Source organism: Electrophorus electricus, chromosome 19 (genome assembly GCF_013358815.1).
Source record: "Electrophorus electricus isolate fEleEle1 chromosome 19, fEleEle1.pri, whole genome shotgun sequence".
In the NCBI taxonomy this organism is placed as follows: Eukaryota; Metazoa; Chordata; class Actinopteri; order Gymnotiformes; family Gymnotidae; genus Electrophorus; species Electrophorus electricus.
This window is the reverse complement of record NC_049553.1, coordinates 11392739-11413354: the sequence shown is the minus strand read 5'-3', so window position 1 is coordinate 11413354 and position 20616 is coordinate 11392739. Positions and strand designations below refer to the sequence as shown.

General features: G+C 43.5%; 2 protein-coding genes across 2 annotated transcripts in view; one reads left to right on the top strand and one right to left on the bottom strand.

Annotated features, from left to right (window-relative positions):
• Nucleotides 1-43: 43 nt before the first annotated feature.
• Nucleotides 44-15625, bottom strand: capn1 (calpain 1). Its single transcript, XM_027022478.2, has 22 exons — nucleotides 15391-15625; nucleotides 11982-12461; nucleotides 11121-11190; nucleotides 9936-10054; nucleotides 6599-6732; nucleotides 6259-6427; nucleotides 5666-5749; nucleotides 4921-5006; nucleotides 4766-4840; nucleotides 4496-4656; nucleotides 4233-4393; nucleotides 4120-4131; nucleotides 3687-3898; nucleotides 3515-3554; nucleotides 3291-3356; nucleotides 3154-3211; nucleotides 2712-2776; nucleotides 2466-2534; nucleotides 2060-2138; nucleotides 1785-1901; nucleotides 1569-1627; nucleotides 44-1409 (listed from the first exon to the last, which is right to left on the bottom strand). Exons 2-22 carry the CDS (start codon nucleotides 12231-12233, stop codon nucleotides 1383-1385), a joined length of 2115 nt encoding a protein of 704 aa, XP_026878279.2. The 5' UTR covers nucleotides 12234-12461; nucleotides 15391-15625; the 3' UTR covers nucleotides 44-1382.
• Nucleotides 15626-16137: 512 nt separating this feature from the next.
• sf3b2 (splicing factor 3b, subunit 2) overlaps nucleotides 16138-20616 on the top strand; it is a 39009-nt gene continuing 34530 nt past the window's right edge. Inside the window, exons 1-11 of the mRNA XM_035519992.1 lie at nucleotides 16138-16289; nucleotides 16847-16893; nucleotides 16986-17045; nucleotides 17307-17516; nucleotides 18068-18130; nucleotides 18379-18523; nucleotides 19080-19180; nucleotides 19525-19627; nucleotides 19749-19840; nucleotides 19983-20174; nucleotides 20449-20571. Coding sequence (XP_035375885.1) covers nucleotides 16163-16289; nucleotides 16847-16893; nucleotides 16986-17045; nucleotides 17307-17516; nucleotides 18068-18130; nucleotides 18379-18523; nucleotides 19080-19180; nucleotides 19525-19627; nucleotides 19749-19840; nucleotides 19983-20174; nucleotides 20449-20571 — 1263 coding nt within the window. The 5' untranslated portion in view covers nucleotides 16138-16162. The remainder of the gene's footprint in view (nucleotides 16290-16846; nucleotides 16894-16985; nucleotides 17046-17306; nucleotides 17517-18067; nucleotides 18131-18378; nucleotides 18524-19079; nucleotides 19181-19524; nucleotides 19628-19748; nucleotides 19841-19982; nucleotides 20175-20448; nucleotides 20572-20616) is intronic.

The window sequence follows — 20616 nt, the reverse complement described above, 5'->3', positions numbered from 1 at the left end:
ATACACTTTTACCTTTAATGGTGACCAGGAATTGAACAAGAAATGTATTTCCAAAATGCATTTATTCAAAACATATACTGCATATGTAACATTTTAAAATCTAGAAATTGCCCATTGATAAGAACATGTAAATAAATGTATAAAGAACACACCACCTTACAAGCTCTGGCACCAAAAGAATAGAAAGGAGTACATATCTGCATGTCAACATACTACTACCCATTTTGCAAGATACATGGTGAAAAGCTGAATATAAACTTCTGCTTGCTCTCGTATATCTCTGCATCGTTTTAATTTATTCACCTTGGACATTTGTTTTACATAACAATAATTGTTGAAGTAACCCAAACTTCAAAGGAATGTACATGTATTCCAGAGTAGTCTATATGAATTGCAGCATGGCCCACTGTCAAGATTTCAGAGCTGCAAAATAACATCAAATCACATGAATTCCTTTCTAACCACGTTTTCAACACGCTGTTCCCAGAGTTGACATCATGCCATAGGATACTGCAGAAACAGGTGCATTCTCCTTCACAAAATTATACACTTGAAGGAAGTGTTTCTTAAGATTCAAATCTTAGCACCAACAGATGACTTTATGATTCAGTATTTCATTTATGGCAAAAGATTGCAGCTATATCGTCCATATTTTAAAAAAAAAAAAAAAAAAGTACTTTTGTTAAAAAGAACACCAATTAAAAAAAAAAAAGAAGCAATTCCTCAGTACTCAAAGGGTCACTGCTCTTGCTGATTGCAGAGTTTCTAGAAATGTGGCCTGAAAAACTACAAGAAATTATTTATTTACTACATTTGTAGAAGGATCTAAGCCCAAAACGACTTAAATCAGTCTGCACACACAGACAAAAAAAAATCCTCGAAATTCCTAATCTACAACGCATAGTACAGAATGCTGGTATTGGTTAGTAGATCTTACTGGTAAGAGTGAGAAGTGAAAATAGAAAATTACAAAGACTTTGGAAGATTAGGATTGGAAGGAAGTGATACATTTGGCACAAGAAGCGTAAACAGACCAGTATGTTTGGCGATAAAGCACATGCTCAGTCTTTGTCTCACTGTGTGGAAGAGCAAGTATGATTGCTAGAGAGTCTTCTGCCACATGCCTGGTCAGAGAGTTTGTAATCAAACTAACATTTTTCTGACATTTGTTAATAACTTCAGCTCAGACTGAAGAGTGCAAGTGCTGTGACCTGGGAGTTCCTGTTATGATGCTTACCAGCATGCTAAACAGCCTTTTGATTGGATCCTGAAGTCACCCAACCATCAGACAAAAAAAAAAATAACTGTAAGAAGTCGGCACTTCTGGACCACTGGGAAGGCCGGGTCTCAGTCCAAGAGCACAGGCTTTTATGTCTGTCTGTTTATGCAAACATAGTCATAGATATCCACTGCAAAGGCAAGGAGAAATATTAGTCTGATACAAAATCATATAGCAGTAATATATAAAATTTTATAGGAGCTGGCTGATATCCCTACATTTGTTACAATCTATTTAATGGCAATCTAGTATTATCTACAAGATATGAACAGAGAGCTCAGGATCTAACCTGCGTGAAGTTTAGGGATATGAGTCCATCAGTATCTGTGTCCAAGGTCTTAAACGTCTCTGCAGAACCAAAATGGTATGTGTCAGTAACATCAAATCATTACCCAATTTATTCCCCACTATAGATGTTCCAATAACCTTCCTAGATAACCCGCCCCACATATCAGAATTCAACAAAGGTGGCAACAATCAACGTTGAATCTGAGCCCACACTCACTGAACATAGTCTCGAGGCGCACGAGACAGGTGACAAAGTTGTCGAAGTCAATGCTCAGGTCCTGCTCTGCATAACGCAAGATGACCAGTTGGAATAAGTGGTTGGTCAGCTTAAAGCCTGGCAGAAAGCAAGAGGAATCATGTTTACATGCAGGTACAGAACCCCAACCATGTTTACAACCACTTATGGGCCATGCACCGAATGGTAAAAGACAACAGAGAGGGAGAAGTTTGAGAATGTATAATAGTAGGTGGATGGATGGACACATGATTCACCTGCTCCTTCGAGGGCCAGACGCATCTCATATGAGCTCATTGTGCCAGATTTGTCCATATCAAACTGTCTGAACACGGTCTGAGAGAGACAGAGACATGAAGCCACTTTGGTTTCATAATTCATGAAAGAGCTGAGCAATGACTTTGCCACCTTTTAAAAACATTTTTCAACCACCAAAAATCTGACAATGTAATATCACAAAAGGTACTACCAAATTACTTAAGGAGGTCACTTGCATTTAAATTTTTTTTTTTTTTTTTGGTCATGTGTGCTGGAACATTACTTCACATGTCCTCAAAATGCAGTTTCACATGTGTTAGAAATAAGGAATAACCATAAAGTAAATAGTACATTAGATAATAAGTAGGTACATATATAAGTAGATAATAAACAAACAAATCTCACCAGATATTGTTTGATTTTCTCCCACAGCACATGGAACTCTGTGAGACCAAGTTTACCACTGCCGTCTGTCTGAACATGGTCATCATGGAGAATAAGAGACAAGTAAACTTACAGCAACTTGAACAAGCATTCAGACTGAACCAAAAGAGGACAGATGAAGTGATTACAGACAGACCAACACCAATAAAAGACAAAACAGCCAATTAAGACATGCATGCACATGTGAATGATATGATATAAGGATACGTCCATGAGGTTTATCATACTGCGACAGGCCTCTAAGCTAAAGCCATCCGTCTTCAGATCTTTATCTGTAAGAGAGTACGACAGCTTTCATTCAGCAAAATCACTGGCACAGGACACAGTGTCTAATAAAAAGTTACATATTCAGCTATGTTAACGCATAGGGGCAGTAGCAGCTCAGTGGCTAAGTTTCTTTACTAGTAATCAGAAGACTGTGGGTTCAAGCCCCACCACTACTAAGTTGCTCCTGTTGGGCCCCTGAGCAAGGCCCTTAACCCTCAATTGCTCAAGTTATACTCAGTCATAACTGAAAGTCTCTGGATAAAAGCGTCAGCTAAATGCCATACATGTAAATGCATAAGGTTTCCTAAATGGTTAATGAAGCACTTCACCTGGATTTGTGAATATCATTTTCAAGTACAGACTCATTAGTTACAAGACTCACGTTTGCCAATGATTCTGTTAAGAATGGTCTGAAGCTCTGTAGTGCTGATCTCCATGTCCTATAAAAAACAAACACACACACAGGATTGGTGCACCAATACATCTTCCCTCTCTTAAGGCACAACTTCTTGTCCTCACCGCTCCAGCCAGCTGTCGGAAGAGACTCTTGAATCCTGCATCAATCTGGCTCTCATCCAAATGATTCTGAGAGAAAGAATCATTGATAACGGAGAGTCAAATGACAACACATCTAGACCCATCGAAGTAAATTTAGCCAGACTAAAAACAGTTGGCTCATCTATGTTTATGTTAAATATCAATATGTTCCCCGGAAAAGTGCATCTGTACTTTCCACAACTCACCTCTGGGGGGAGTTTAGCTGTGACATCATCATCCAGTTCTCTAGGGAAGAGGAAAAGTACGTCTGGTTAGCACTGAACCTTCAAAACATCTCCCAACTACAAATTTCCTGAGTTATGCATAGCCACACAGCCTTATACACCATAAATCAATCTCTCTCGCCCCCCCCCTTACATGGAGGCAGCAGGGTTTTCAGAGAAGACGCGGAGCACGAAGTTGCCCTCCTTCTGTGGCTCAAATGTGGAAGGTACGATGATGTACTCTCCGGCGGGCAGGCGGAAGCGTGAGCTCACCTCGCGCAGGTTGATGAAGAGCTCGGAGCGAGCTCGGGACCCATGCGTCAGGAAGAAGTCCCGCTTCAGGTGCACGCCCGACTGGCCTACAAACTGCCCAAAAAAAAAAAAGAGACACCCAGGACAAGAGGCATGACATTACACTGGACCAGTTGTGTATTGGTCTGACATACCTGATGGTCATGCACATGTTCACGGCATGGTTTCATATAGTGTAACATGATGCTAATTTTCTAAAGCACCTTTCCGTTGTGTTTTTAATGATCTTTGCATACATACAGCAAGTCAAAAAGCTTCACCAGCTGCCATCATACCTCACTGGGAACCTGCCAATGGAGAAAAACTAGATCAGGACATAACCGTAGGCATAATAAAGTGGTCCATATGGACTCCAGGGCTTTGTCAAACCATGCGGCTGCCCTCAGACCTCGTAGATGGCGAAGCCAATGGTCTCCATGTCTTTGCCCTCACGACGCTCCTTCCTGCGGTCCTTCTGCATTAACGCAACCAAGAAGCTGCAGTCGGACTTGCCCACGGTGTCCGGGTGCTGCAGGTTGATCTTGAACTGTGGGTTGAGCCAGAATGTGGCTAGGGATCATGGGAAGAGGGGGTTCAGGGGGTTGGGACACCAACTACAGGCTCTACAATGTTGAATTTACTTCAAGCACACACACACACACACACACACACCTGGGTAGTTCCTGCAGCCACCTGCAGTGCTGCCTCTCCTCCACTCGCCCTGATAGAGAGACGTGCTCCACTTCTTCATCTGGCCGGCGTCCAGAGCGTCTGCTGTCAGGTTACAGATCTCCAGCCTGCTGAACTCCTGCAGGAAGTCCCGGAAAGACATCCTGAACAAGGGAACAAAGATAGAGAGAGAAAAAAATGCTTGAGGTCAGACTTCAATATCTTAAAAATGAAGTCATCATCTTCATAAATAACTAATTACAACACATTTACCAGAACTCTCCATCCTCACTACGATAGTTCAGCTTGCTTCTGACAAAGGCATCCACGCCATCCCACTCTCTGGAACTGAGAAGAGTACATGAGTATTTAGCAGCTGCCATCAGCACTCTGGACCCAGTGCTGCTAGAGGCTACTGCTGCTCTTACTTATCACTCCAGGCTCCGGTCCACTCAATCTCCCCCCAGGGGTTTCGGATGCGTACCAGCTTGGTGGGGCTTGCTCTGTAAACCACCTAGCAGGCAGACACACACACACACACACACACACACACACACACACACACACACACACAGAATTACACCGACATGTTTCAGCATTTGGCACACTCATATGTAGAGCAAGATAAATATTTTAATCAGTAAGACACTGTGTTCTCCCTGTACTTTACAATGTATAAGTACAATACATTAATATCTGTTATGTATACCAGATATAGTATTCTATTATTACTCTGTTCTATTATTACATCTGGCACCAAGCTATTTATTTACCTGTTAACAGTGCCCAAAGTAAATTAGACAGCTTCAAGTCCGGCTGGTACCCAGTCAGCCCTCACAGAACACATCCAGCACACATACAATTCCCCCATTCACAATCACCTGTTTACTGAATAATCACCTACACCTGTCTCTCGTTTCTCTCCACAGGTGCCAGAGTTCAATACTCTGCAGTGTGTAGGTGCCAGTTAGAGACTTTGCAAAGCCTGCCACAGTCTTCATGGAAGTCTTACTTTTTCATTTCTTTAAAAAAAAACCCAAAAAAAAAAAACCCACACCTTACTCAACCCTTGCTACTGACAACACAAATCTATGCCAAGTCCAGCTGCAGCATGACTGCTTTGGTTTGCCTGTATAGGAGTAGACTTTCTTTTCTGAGAGCTGAGGTGCCCACCTCCTCTACGCCAGTCACAGAGTACGCATGGCCTTTGACCAGTTTCTTAAAGGTGACAGCCTCCATGTCCCGACTACTGGAGATCTACAAAACAAGAGGAGATGTTTCTTTTTTTTTTTGCATAAATGAGATTATACAAGAACATGTCATGTATAGTCAATGACAAGAGATAAGAAGTAAAGACAACCCTTCCTTGATGAGTAAATACTTACATGTGCTAGTATTATTTATACAAGGCCTAACAGGCTTCTGTGTTGACACTGGTCAGTTAAAATGCACTGCAGTATAAATAAACAAATTGACTGCAGCATTAAGCCTCACTGTGAGCTAGGCTCAGGGTACTGAGCACAGAGGACTGCTTTGATCTCTCCTTCTCTGTCAGGCATGTACAGGAACTGCTACACCTGTGCTGCTATCCTGGAACAGGTGGTAGACTCCAGTGCTGGAAGTCCACAACACTGCAAAGTTCAGGGGGTTTTGACACACCTGATTCTAGCTTCATGTGAGCTGAGGAAAACTCTAAACTCTGCAGTGCAGGTCACCCGTGTTCTGGAACATTCCGTGAGTGGATGGAGCAGGCAGGTGTTGCTTACGTCTATGGAGCAACCCAGCAGAGAGCCTCTCTCCACAGCCCTGTGGATGATGCTGTAGAGGTCGGCCGGGGCATTCCGTAGCTCATACTGCTCCGTCACTCCGCCTGTGAAATCCTCGAAGCCCTCCGACGTACTGCCACCCGACAGTGCCTCGTAGCAGCCATTCAGTCTAATGTGCACATAGTTCAATTTAGCATTTATCATGTAAAATTAAGTGTAAGGAAAAATACGTTTTTCCTGATACATGATCAATGACTTAAATAACTGAAAATAAGCTAAACTTGTGGACTCTGAACCTGGGCACCAGTGTGTAATGTTCCTGCCTTGGCTCTGGTCTTACTTAGCGTACGCCTTCTCCACCAGAGCACTCCAGAACTCCTTGCCCTCTGATGAATGCACAAACAGCAGTTTCCCATCCTTAACAGGCAGTCGGTCGTCAATCACCACATCCACCCACTCACCAAACTGCCAAAACTAGAGCGAGAGAGACACACAGACACACACAGACACACACAACAACCAGCAGGTGGCAGTATGACAACATACATCAACATAAATACAGACCATGTGCATTCACATACAGGCATTCCATGTCAGTCCTCCCCTCCCCCATTAGCAGACATGCTTACATCAGCACGGGGTGAGAGCCAGTGAACAAGACTGTACCTGCTCTCGCCATACCAACGGGAACTGTTTAACACACAAAACTAGCCCTAGTGCACTTGTGACCTCACATGACCCCTTCCAAAACTCAAAGCACAGCTTAGAGCTCCTCCATCATTTACTCCAGGACGGCCTGGAGCCTTGAGACACTGCTGTATGCCAGTAGAGGGCGCTCCTCTCCCACATTCCAAGGCACTAGCGCAATCTCACTGCTACAGGGAGGTGGCAGAGAGAGGCAGCCAAGCCCCAACACCCTTACGCTGATCACTCATGGGGGCAGACAAGTGCGTCTTGCTCCAGCATGGTTTGTGAACACCGGGGTCACACCCACCCTAAGCTCAAGGCAACCTAGGTGAACTCAGGCTGGTTGAAGCAGGCAATATATAGTAATGTGGAGGACAGGATTAGGGAAACTTTTTTGCACTGCAGATCTTCTCAGGTCCATAGATGTGCTGAGGTAAAGAGAGTAACAACCACGTGATGATTCCCCTCCCCAAACACACAACATATCCTGCTTCTAATGACAGCCATGTAGATCAGTCCAAACAGCCCAATATGGGGAATCTCATAAGAGTTTCTCATTGACAGCAGAAGCAGAGATCCCTGCAGGATGGCTCATGATGTCTCATTGATGCTGGTGCTAAAGGCCTGCTTAGGTTTCCAGGGGAAACAGGAGCTCCAGGAAAAAGAAAGCTAAAAGTGCATATTTGGATCCTGTCAACCACAAAGCCTCATAGTATTTCCCTCTTAAACGCCTCTTTGACAGCTTTCGTACATGCGCCTGTGTGTGTGTCGGTGTGTGTAAACAAACAGATGGCTATACGTATATTCTCATTCTAGTGCGTGTTGGTGCGTGCATACACCTGTAAGCATGCAGATGAGTGAGTAAATATGTTTGCACAGGCACCTAATTAACTATTAGGAAGAGCTTCCTGTGGACAACCCTGATCAAAAGATCTTAAGTGTCTGTATTTTTTTCCCCTTTCTTTCCCTCTTCCAATCTTTTAACATTCTGTTGGAATCAGTGCTTAAAGTTGGGGAAAAAAAACTGCCGGCACTCCCCTTATTTACATGTTATTGTGTTTAGCGGCTAGTATCAGCAGAACGTTAATTACTTTATTCTGAACTTCTATAGTGAATAAAACATACTACATGAGATATCACTGATGTTCACAACATTTTATTTTTTACTCAAAATTGACAAAATTAATAGTCTGGCAAACTTCTCATATTTAATATGAATGTAATATCTGTATGACACTATATATTATTTATATACGTGTGTGCTGCTAACGTCATAGTTGGTTGCGGTAGTGGTAGCTAGGTGTTTTTGCTGATGCGACATTAACGGGCTTCTTGCTTCTAGCTAGATTGCTGCTCCAATCCTGCGTTTAGTTCTGGTTGAAGCTCTGGTGTGTCATTGTCTGGCTCACCCATTCTCTTAGTGCCTTTTGTGGCCAAGCCAACATTATTGTGTAGCATTAACATTATTCGTCTAGTACTAGAGAGAACAGAAACTGGTGAGCTTCACTTAGTGCCCCCGAGGTAATGTCATTTATATTGGGTCAGAACTTGATACGGAGAGGACACAAAAAGAGTACACAAGAAAAAATGGGCCAATACTGCGTACCAGTCAGCGCCAGCCCTCTTCAAGCACTGGTTGGAGTGACCCAAGAACACGACTGCTAGACTAGGAAAGCCAGGAGAGGCCAGTACAGTCACAAAGCTAATCTACCTGCACCATATCAGACCAGAGACGGTCAGATGGTTTTGGTTCACACCTCTGAGTAGAGGGACACTGCATGTAGTCCTGTTAGACTGCCAGAGGTGGAGAGCTGATAGTTTTGCTTCGGGCTGTGGTACTCACATGATCCTACAAAGCGTACAGTGAGAAAATCCCAGTGGAACGTAAATGCATTACTGTACATTGTGTTATAAAAGTTCAATTTTTTCATGCTGTGTGTAAAGTCACAAAACTTGTTTAGTCACCTCTGCCCCCTTAGTTAATCTCATGCTACAGCAGCACACACCCAGCTTCCCACCACACACACACACACACACACACACACACACACACACACAGAGCTAAAAGAGCAACCCAACACCTACATTCACACACACGCTACACTGAGCAAATCTCACTGGAATATTCGTGTGTCATAAAAGACTAATTTTTTATGATGTGTGAGCATTGCTGTTTAGACACACCCACAAAAATCTGAGTTAAAAACTCACAAAACTTACGTTGCAATTGCCCCTTTGGCTGTAAGAGATGCTAGGACAGCCCACAGCCAGTTTCCCAACACACATGCACACACAGCTAAACCAAGCAACCTTTAACACAGAATTACACACCACACTGTTCCCACCTTTTTCTCATGCTGAATGTGTGTGTATGAGCATGTGTGAGAGCTTGTAGCCAGTCTGTTCCTGTAGGTTTTAATATAGTGAGGTATTTCATTTAGCGTGGGATTTAGTATACAGCAAGTGCCCCTGGTATGAACACAAAGACTTTAACACCCACACATGCACACACATGTTCAAACAAGCTAATCAGGTTTCCATGAAGACCACACACTTGCCAAATGCACTAATGGGTTAAGAGAGATGCTGGAGGTATGAAACCTGCGATATACGAGATAATAAAAATCTGTAAGATGATTAATAGTCCTGATTAATATTGAGTATAATACACCCCTGTTTTTTTCTCCTCAGTTTGGACAGAGCACTCTCAAACCATTTCACTGCGAGTTATATTGTGTATGACTATGTATGTGACAAATAAACCAAACTTGAACTTGAAACTTGATTAAACAACTCCAGTCTTAGAGACTGATACAAGACCTACAAGAGCAACACTGCATTAAATCTGTTCAAAAATGTTGTTTTCACATCAGCAGGGTTTATCTTTCACAGCCCACCTATTCTTAGTGAAAGGTTCCATTGCATTCCATAAACCCGGCTTATGAGTCCCAGGCAAAGCTCAGCGAAGCTGAGTGAGAGAGTGAACCTACCTGGAAATGGAAGATACCAACGTAGCCGTGGCCAAAGCTCTGTCCATGTGGTACCACACGGTGCAGCAGGTTATCATTCAGAGTCAAAGACGCTATAGCAGCCAGGAGCCAGCAATCGCCTGTATACATACACGCAGTCATTTTCATGTTTTCTCTGTTCATACTTCATTCACATTATTAAATTACTTCATCTGAAAGACTTAATAAATTCCTACAATAATTCATAATAATACGCCTACAATATTAACAACATTAACCTAATATCAGTGTAGTCCATAAGGCCAAAGAAGTGTGCGCATGAGTGTCTGATGGTCATGAGTGTCTAATTAACTACTGCCTACATACCACAGTGTCTGGCTCATCCAGATGGGATGATCTTTTAAAAATAAAAAAACTCTTCCATATAATGAAGTGATTAAACATTATAGCCCCCCAAAAAGCTTGTCTAGTGTGAATAACATTAGATTACAAAGTCAGGCAATTTGACATTCAACACCAAAATGAGACTAATTACATGACACACTTAGCAAGCATCAACATGGGAATTTTGCTCAAGACAAAGACAAACAGTGAGACAGTGTTTTGTCCCTGACCAATCACTGCCGCTTTTGTAATGTCTGTACAGGTTGAGGGCTCTCCAGGAGCAGAAGCACTAAGTGACCATGCGCCCTGAGAAAGAACGCCCGAGCAAACTGTGGGTTTTAGCGTCAGTGTTAACATGGTAGTGGCCCAGAGGTGCAGAGAACTCATGCCAAACAAGGCCATGTGTTTGGAAAGAACTTTAGCATGCCTCTATGGAAGCCTACAGCCTAATGCATTCACTGAGGTTTACCCATCAGGCCACTGCTGATGTGAAGAGCAATTTTATAGGCACGTTTAAAGCTGTGTCTCACTACTGTACATGCAACATCTGAAATGTACAAATAGTTGAATAAGCAAGGAAAATGTTTGTGCATTCAACCCCTTTCCCCACCAGCCCATTAACCTTCACCATGTTTTGCTGAGAAGACATCTACTTCCTGTTTGTCTGTGACAAACTATAAACAGTAGCGCATGCATCGATCACACAGGAGTTCTTTATGGCATTTGTGTGCCAATGGAACTAAAGTCTTCTTCCTCAGGACACTGTCACCATGGTAGCAGGAAGGTCTCCCCCAATAGGAGGCGGGGCAAAGCTGCACTCACCCAATGACCCCTGGCAGATGTCTGTGCGAGTGGCGCCATCCATGATAAACTCGGGGCGTGAGCATATCTCCTGTGAACGCACACGCAGACAGTTTCATATTAAGCCACACAGGGAAGAACTGGTGTAAACAAAGCCATGTTGCAGTTTCATGCATTAATGCACAAAAAATGAAGCGGTTAACCATTTTATTTATACACACCCACCCCCACACACACTCACACACACCCACACACACCCTATCGCATTTCCTTAGCCCAAGCCAAAGTGCTCCATTAAGGCCACAGTGTCAGGTCACAGCTTTCCTGCTGGATCTGGGCCCACGCTGGTGTGTACTGCCGCAGCCTCTGCTGTGTACTACTGCGAGCAATCCACTGGATCAGTCCATAGCTCACGGCACACTAATCATCACTTAGTCAGCACAAAACATTTCAGGCATGGCACAGTCCTCTACAGCACCACCCACTACATTCGCTCTTTCCCACACCCACCCAGAGCCCACCCGCAAGCTAGCTCTAAGCGAGCTGCAGCTGTGTGCCGATGGCAGGGGTGCCATAAAAGGGTAAGTCACTGAGTGGTCCAAGATTTCCAGCCTCCAGCTTTCCAAGTGAGACGGTGACCATGCAGGGACCAATCAGGACCCAGTGACCTTCTGCCCTCACCCAAGCCACAGGCGGAGAGACATATGCACATTACACTGGACTATTAAAGGTTCCCTCTCTGTGTGAAAGTGCACTGGCACCAGGCAAACACAGAAGTGCAAATTCAGGCCTGTAAGACCTTAAGGGGTGCCTGGGACATATGGGACGCATGTTAAAGATGCATTTCAGGTGACACGTGATGTATGGTGCGCTGTGTCTCACCGTCGGCCTCATCCATCGCACGCCTTGGGTTTTGGAGGAGCGTGGCCCCAACTCATTAAAGCCCAGGGAGGATGCGGCGGCTGGGAAGTACATATCTTCAAACAGGGTCCGCCTCTGGAAGCACTGCGCCTTCAGCGACTCATAATCCTGCCCCAGAAACTTGAGGGCATTGTGGTTCTGGCCCAGACCACCGTCCCGGTCCCACTGACTGCGTAGCTTGGCTGCCATTCCCATAGCTACAATCGGCTCCATGTTTCCCACCACTGTGATCCACCCAGCAACAGAGAGTTAACAGGCCACAGAAAATGGAGGCAGGGCAAGGATCAGCCAATAGGGATTCAGAAGGCTCAGTGTCTAATTAGGGTGTGTAAATGCACAAGTGCATTTAGTGAGGCAAGGGAAGAGGGAGGAGCTGACTCTACAAGGCCTGGGTTCAGACTGTAGTCTTGATGTGGTAGAAGTTGTCTGGTCCCAAATTGCCTAAAACAGAAAGAGAGAAAGCTTATTTGCATGACACCTTTTTATTAAGTGTAAACAGCATTTTAAAAATCTACAATGGACCCTAAATTTTCTAGGAAAAAAAAAAAAAAAAGATTTCTTTGATTAGAAATAGCAAGCTGTATTTATTACTTATTAAGCTATTTAACTATGTGCAACTGTTTAGTTGAAGTTAAAACCAATGTGAGCTGTATGAATGCAGCTTCTTCCCTGGTCTGCCAGGGAAAATATATATTTGCAGCATGCATATGATATTTCCAAATGCTGACTTTTCTTACACATATGCAAAGCACAATATGATTTTCTGATATTCACCTACACAGAAATAGGTGTTTGTTGTATTATTTGTTATTGCAAAATGTGACAATATAACAATATAAAGATACAGAAAACCAAACCATAAGAAACAAAAGTTGTCAAACAAATGACTCAGATCAGAGTAGGCCCAGCCCTAGCTAGTTGAATTGGGTCAAATTCTTCCATATGTCCCAGGCCACACAGTGCCTCCCTGTGTGCCACAGTCCTACCCTTTTCTCGCCAATCAGTCTGTACACACTGGAAGGGACTGTCTGGTTAGTTACCAGGTGGTGTATGTTTCCCTTTTGCCTGGTGCTCAAATAAGCAGGCACTTTCTCAGCTGCTACAGTCAATAAAACTTTGCGCTGGCTCTTCCTCCTTCTACTGTCCGTGTCCAGATGCGTGCAAAGCCGCATGCACACCCTGGTCCTACCCCAGTCACGGCCTCGATAAGCTGGTGCTGTTTATTCAAGCTACAGGACAAAAGAGGGGCGCTTCAGTCTGTGAAAACTTTTGTGCTCTCAAGACAAACTCGATTTCATCATCTCAGCCAAGGACGTGCACTGAGCAACCAGTCCCTGGTCAGCCCTCTGCTTTTCAGCACGGCCTCCTGAGCATGGGAAACATCTACAGCAGCTGACAGGGTGCGGTGCTCTGCTGCTCGCATGGAAATTAGTCTAGTGGCCAGCTGCCAAAGGTTGCAGCAGTATGTGAGAGAGGGAGGGACTGAGTGAGAAACAAACAGCAGGTTTGACTACCACCTCGCTATGGCTAGAACTGAGGCTTTCGATCTCGTACTCTTTTTCTCAACCAAACAATCCCCTCCCACCACCACCACCACCACCACCACTCTGGCTCTCCTACTTCCTGACATGCTCCATTTTCAGTCTGGGTTCCTATTGGTCAAAGCCAAACAGAAGGTTTCACGTACAGCCCCCAACTTTACTCAAAGACTAGCATTAGCATCTGGATATCTTCCTACGTGTTACATAACATCATGTTTGATGGAACATTGTATTCTGCCACGAAACAGAAAATGCCCTTCTTTGAGACAAGCTACTAAGAGGCAATTCACATTTAATCTACCATTATATTCAAGGCATCTTTAGTGGACATTCGTTATTTTGCCATCAGCCTGCTAATACTCTGAAAAGTGACAAGGATATGAGAGCAAGTTCAGGCACATTGCACAAGCTCCACACACACACAAAGGCACAATGCAAGAGCAAAGCAGCCTGTTACACAAATGCCTGGCAAAAAAAGATCAAGAGAAGTGCGAATCAACCGGAAATACATGGCTACGGGTACCTGAATGTGCACTAGAGCTTAGTGATCAAACCAGATGTCAGAGAACCACAATACAGAAAGTGTGATGATATTTTGTTTATGCATGTTTATCCTTTATGAAGAGGCAGATATGTAAAAATATGTCTTAATTGTGGTAATGAGAAACTGATACATTATTTTATAATGCAACATTAGAAGTGACACTTGCAAAAAAAAAAAAAGTCACCCAATGCTGTAACATATCTTTGCCTTCTCTAAAAATACATAAGGATTTTCACATTGTAATAACTGCTCTCCAAATATGCCACCCACAGAGTTCATAGGCATACATATAGAACATGTGCACATACAACAGCAATCAGTGCCTTGATGGGGTCATACGGTATTACCTGAACTGCAGGTACGTGGTTCAAGTTTACTTCTGGGCATGGCCGTGATGTCACTGAGTCTGCAAACTAAAATTCTGCAGTCCGCTTCAGATTCAAACGAATGGGACCCCGTGCAGGGTATCAAGGCACATGTTTCTGAGTGCAACCTAATGTTGCTTTACACACTTGTCACTGTCTGTTTCAATGAGTTACAAGTAAGCGTTACTGCAGAATTGCGCTTAATTTATTCAAAAGTTACCTTAAAAATAGATAGAATACCCCAAGTGAAACATCTGGAGACTAGGAGAATTAAAGATAGTTTTATTTATTTTTAATCAAAATAAATCTGCGATATTGTTGCTAGGCCTAAAGTACCGGAGACGCCACAACTAATGTGTTGTAAATGCTGAAACAGCAGGCCACCGAGTGATATGTTCAGCGATGAAATTGCCTAGAGTCTCAGACATTTAATATCAATTACAGTCAAGCGTGTGGAACAGAGATAAGCGTGGCTGTTATAACATCTAATGTCAAGTCAACACGCGTTGAAAATGTTTTCTACACTTCTATAGGGTTCTCTGAAAGATCAGTTGTCTGATCAAGCATTCACACTGCCAACAGCTGGCCATAACACTTATTTAAATCTCTAGAAATAGCCTAACTTGCACATAGTGTCCAATCACTATGGGACCACTCAAAGTGAACTGAAGAAGTGGCAAAAATATATTCTGACTGAAGAATAGCTTTTCTAAACGTTAGTTGGCCGTTCACATATAAAGGAAATGGAGAAAAAATAACGTTAACGTACGTCACGTTAAGCGATGTGGCCTAAACAAGCACAAAAAGCCGTTACTTACTAGTCAACTATCAGCCTGCACGCCATCTGAAAACAGAATGAACTTTGCTGCCTACTTGTTTTAGAAACAATTACACAAAGAGACAGTAAATGAGCTACTTACGCGTTTCTCCCTGGGAACTTTGTTGAACAAAGGGTTATTATAAAGCTTTTTGTACTATTTCATGGTCCCATCTGGTTTCGGTACAGCGCTCCTTTCCAGAGATTCTCCACCATCAAAAAGCTTCCAGAACCGCCCCTAATAGAAGCCCCAGCGCCTAAACGCGTCTGCGCACTTAATGCTTTCAGCCCAGTTTTACTGAGTCCTACGGTAGATTTGCTTTTTGAAAACAGATCATCTTAAACTGACTGCATTGTCTTTTTTAAGAACACGACCATGTCCATTTCCTGCTAGATTTCCCTGTGGTATTTGGTTTTGTCTGTTATCTGGTCACATCAATTATCTAATCTAAATGCCAAATTTTGTGACAGATTATTTATTAGTTCTAATTATGATAGATTCGACGTAAAATGCTGCCATCTTATGGTTTAATGTCGCCAATGCATAGTCATGCATTTGAGTCACGTTATTGAATGTGTCTATCTCCAAGCCTAACATAACGAAAATAATGCTGGTATTTGGTCATGCTTAGAATCCTAATACAAGAAACTACCAATGGACATAATAGTGCTCACAAATCCCATCGGTTTCAAACGATTCTGTATAGATGAGCTAATGTCCAACTCATCGTATTCCGATAGCTTTGCGTGGATATGACATGCAGATCAGAGAATCTTTGCCGGAAATATATTATTTGGACGCATGCGTAATCCCATGAGTCCGCGCGTTACGCCGCTCGTGGCTGTTGTCGCTGTGCTGCTGAACGCGAGTGAAAATGGCGAGCGACGGACCCCCGGGCACCGAGTCTAACCCGGATTTGGGTGCCGCAGTGGCGGCTTTGAACGCATGGAGCATTCCGGAGTTGCAAGCCAAACTGGCGGAGATCGGGGCTCCTGTGATGGGTGGGTAAAGCGGCAACGAAAGGCGTTTTGGCAGTAGTAATTAACTTGGTTAATAAGGCTAGCGGCTAGGCTGTCTAGGCCGCGAGTGTCTCTGAATCCGCGGCATCTAGTCCTGATACGCGCAGTACTGCCGATTATTGCACAGACGCTTTTATACGGTGTGTAAATACGGTGTTGCTAATCTCACGACTAATTAGTACTGTAGGTTAGATATCTAGCTGCGAATGAATATAGGTCTCAGTGTCCCCGCCATGTTTGTGTTGTATGAATTTGCTGGCTAACAGCTAAACCATGCTAACGCTAGCTAGCCGCATTTAATGTTAGCCAGGAATAGCTATTTAGCAACCCGGGTCATCGCTGAATCTTGGCTCTTTAACTCAATTTTATTTGTTGTTTTACGCAAATGTGTGGAAACCACTGGCGTCAGATTAAAGGGCCATTCACTGAAACGCAATAACTCATTTAGATTGTCCAGCTATGGTGTTAACAGGACGTTTGTTGGTGCATTTTTATGAATGGTACGAGATTTCTCTTGTTTACGTTTTCTCTTTATTTAGGCCCAAGAGAAGAGTTAATTGACCGGCTGAAAACGTATATGATGCAGGTAAAACAATCTATTAAAAATCACTCTTTCTGCATTCTGAATGCTTGTTTTGCTTCCACTGAACTCGAACTTTGACTTTTTCTCTCGCCTAGACTGGAATGATCGTGAGTAAATCCAGCATGGCAAGTGGAGATGACAAGGCCATGACCACGGTAAGACAAAGAGAACCAATGTTCTGTGAGCTACCTCCAGTAATTAAGGTGCAAAACAAATTCTGTAGTATTGCTCTATTTGAGCTTAAAATAAAGTTGTTTAATTTCCACTTTCCTACTAAATTACTGCATTTTTACTATGCATTGTCATGATCAATGAAAGCATAAAGTTTATGGCAAGACTGTACCTTTTTTTTCTGTGTATGTTAAAGCAGTCATTCTTTCTGATGCATGAACGCCTTGATTCCCTCCCTCTCACAGATGCCGGGTCTGCCTCCCATGCCCCCAATGCCCTCCATGCCTCTGCCCCCAGGCATGGGTATGCTTCAGGCTATGGGCATGATGGGAGGCCCCCCTCCGGCCAGCATGCATATGGGCATGGAACCTCCCGGGCTGGCACCAGACGACCCGCTGAAGATGGTCCAGCAGAGGGCTGCCATGATGATGCAGCAGGAGGACAGAGCGGGTCAGGTACGCGTGACACACGATGGTTCATCAGCTTGGATGAAAAAGAATGATCATTTTATTTATTAACAAAATGTATTAATAGAGTTTCATGGTTCACATGCAATACAGCAGCAATTAAACTGGTTTATAAAAGCAAACACTATTTAAGAGATCTAAAAATGGCTTAAGTATGACAAAGCAATGGATGCAGATAGTAATGGAAGAGAATGCAGCTAAGAATAACGAACATAGATGAGGGAAAACGGCTCAAAAAATAAAATGCAACAAAAAAGACAGGGCAGACATTTAAAATATTAGTAATCAAGAGGATTGGGATTGTGTCAACTATTAAGAATAATTTTAAAATGTCTTTAGTTTTCAAGGATAAGTGTGCCCTTTTCCTAATCTCACGAGGTCCTAGTTTAAATGAATTCCTAATCTCATGAGGCTATAGAGCTAACAAATGACAGGCTTACAATTTAAAACAGATTGCAATCCAGAAGCTGCACTTTTCAAGATGCTAATATGTAGTCTCGTACGTCTGCTGTGTTTTTGTGTATGTGTGTGTTTATCAGAGTGACTCCAGAGTGATGGAGGAGCAGCTGAAAGAACAGGAGCTTCTTGAGCAGCAGAAGAGGGTGAGACCTGGAGCACAGTGCGAGGGCTCTGTTCTGCCATCACACAAACACATACACAATCTTTATTTTAAGCTTTGTTCTCTCTATAGTGCTGCCAGTTCAGTTAATGACAGCTGATCTGTGAGTTTCCTCAGGTGTGTGTTTCCTAAAGGCGCTACCTTGGTGGAAATCTCCCTGTGAAATGAAGTGTGGCGCGTCTCATTGCGTTCCTTCACCTCAAATGAACCTCCGCTTTTGTCCACTTCCAGGCCGCACAGCTGCTGGAGCACGAGAGGCAGCAGGAGCTGGCTAAGATGCAGCAGGGCCCACCGGGCACCCGGGGTCCAGAGCCTAGCCCCGGACCCGGACCCGGCCCTGGCCCCAACCTGCTGCCCCCCATACCTCCACTAAGAAGTTAGTGCCCATCTCACTGTCGCATAGTGTAGAGGTCGTTAACCAGACACTGCTCGATGACGAGCCAAGTTACTGCCCCTCCAGTCCTACCTAAGTACTAGCGGGTATATTTTTTTACCCCTCTACCACCTCTGGTGGTGAGTGCTTTGTATGTCACCATACCCTCAGTCCCCAATAACCACCTTTTTAGGGATGAATGTGTAAATTATAGTCGCTCTACAATTACTTTAAATCCATCTTTCATTGGCCCACTTCTCTGCCAATCCCATGTAAACTCACCATAGTCTAAGGTCAAAGGTTGTACTTCCTTTGTCCTACTTTCAAAGTTCAGTGAATGTGCTATTTAATTTAGCAGTGATTTATTTAAATTCCTTCTCACTTTCGGGTGTTTCTTGCTCTAAGAATTATGGAGGCTGTATGTTTAGTGCTTTTGTGAAGGCTGTGGGGAATTAGTGTGGGATTTTATATATTTTCATTATTTATATATATTATAGCACCTTTGACTACAGCTGTCACTTCACCCACTGCATCTCAGCATTTCACTTTTGTCCTGTAGCCTTGACAACTAGTGGCCCACCCCCTCCCGGTGTTTCCATGGTACCACAGGCTAGTCAGAGGCAGAGAGTACCGCCTCCACCTGGAGAGGATGCTAGAGAGGTAAGAGTTGCTGGGAAGTGGTTGCTACGGGCACAACCAGCCCTCCTTACCCAAGTACTTACCTGAACCATTGCAAAAAAACAGCCCAACAGTTCCTAGATCAGTGATTAAATTTTATTTATTTAACAACTTTACAAGCTGAATAGACACGCATTGCAGTCCTACTCTGAGCTATTGACTCAACATGAATTACAACTAATTCCTCTCTATTGCAGAAATATGTTCTGTCGCTGTTTTTCATTAAAATGTTCATTCTTGTGTAGTCACATGGCGTATTATTGGACGTGAGTTTATCACTTGGCCACATGGGTGCTGACTCTGCGTATGTGTGTTGTGCGGGGCAGATGTGGCAGAGTGAGGAGGTTGGCATTGGGCCAAAGATCCCCCAGGCTTTGGAGAAGATCCTGCAGCTGAAAGAGATCAGGCAGGAGCAGCTCATTACTACAGGTCAGAATGAGGACCTGCAACACCAAGATTGTTTGGGGCTTCTGGCACATTGACCAGAGTGTGGTTGGAGGAAGTCCTAAAACATTTATATCGACTGTATTTATTTATTAATTTTTTTTAGATGAGGAAGATGACGAGACCCTAGATGCAGACATGAACTCCACTCGTATGTACTCGGATGAGGAAGATGAAGGCGGTCTGTCTAAAAAAGATGTGAGGTTTTTTTACTAAATATTCTCACCTTTATCACAGTACACTGACACAAGCTTAGCTCGTCTTTGCTCTTCTGAGTAGTCGGCCTTCCCAGAGTGATCCCTCTCCTGCTCCCCCTCCCCATCTCTAACGTGACCCGCAGAAAAGCAAAAGACGCAGAAACAGGAAGAAGAAGAACAAGAAGAAGAGGAGTCAAGAGCAAAAAGATCAAGAGGAGGAGCGAAAGAACATGGCAGCGAAAGAAAAAGACATTGAGATCGAGTACGTCACGGAGGAGCCTGAGATATACGACCCCAACTTCATATTCTTTAAGAGGATCTTCGAAGCCTTCAAGGTGAGGGGAGCTTGGGGCTTTGTGGAAAAGACATCTATAAAGGCTTTGGAGATTATTCATTACTTTTTTTGTGTTGAACACTGGTATATAATTTCAGTTATATATACTTGTGTAGAATTCTGTAAGAACATTGTCATGTCTTTTACCAAAAACTTTGAAGTGATGAGTCTTCACACTGACGTTAGTTGAGATGCCAGTTCAGCTTTGCTATCTGTCAATGGTTAACTTTTCTTTGCATTGTGGGTAATGAGTTCCTCACGTGTCTGTGTCCTAGCTGACGGATGAGGTGAAGAAGGAGAAGGAAAAGGAGCCTGAGAAAGCAGAAAAGCAGGAAGTGATGTCACTGAAAAAGAAAGGATTTTTAGAAGAAAAGAAAGACAGCGATGACAGTGATGAGGTAATCAGCATATCTGAAACCATTAGGTGATTCTATTGAGCAGAG

Coding starts and splice junctions, on each gene's coding strand:
- capn1 (XM_027022478.2), bottom strand. CDS start 12,233: ATGGAGCCGATTGTAGCTATGGGAATGGCAGCCAAGCTACGCAGTCAG. Junction 5,007..5,665: donor CTGTGACTGGCGTAGAGGAG/GTGGGCACCTCA, acceptor TCTGCCTGCTAG/GTGGTTTACAGAGCAAGCCC. Junction 4,657..4,765: donor AGTGAGGATGGAGAGTTCTG/GTAAATGTGTTG, acceptor TCCCTTGTTCAG/GATGTCTTTCCGGGACTTCC.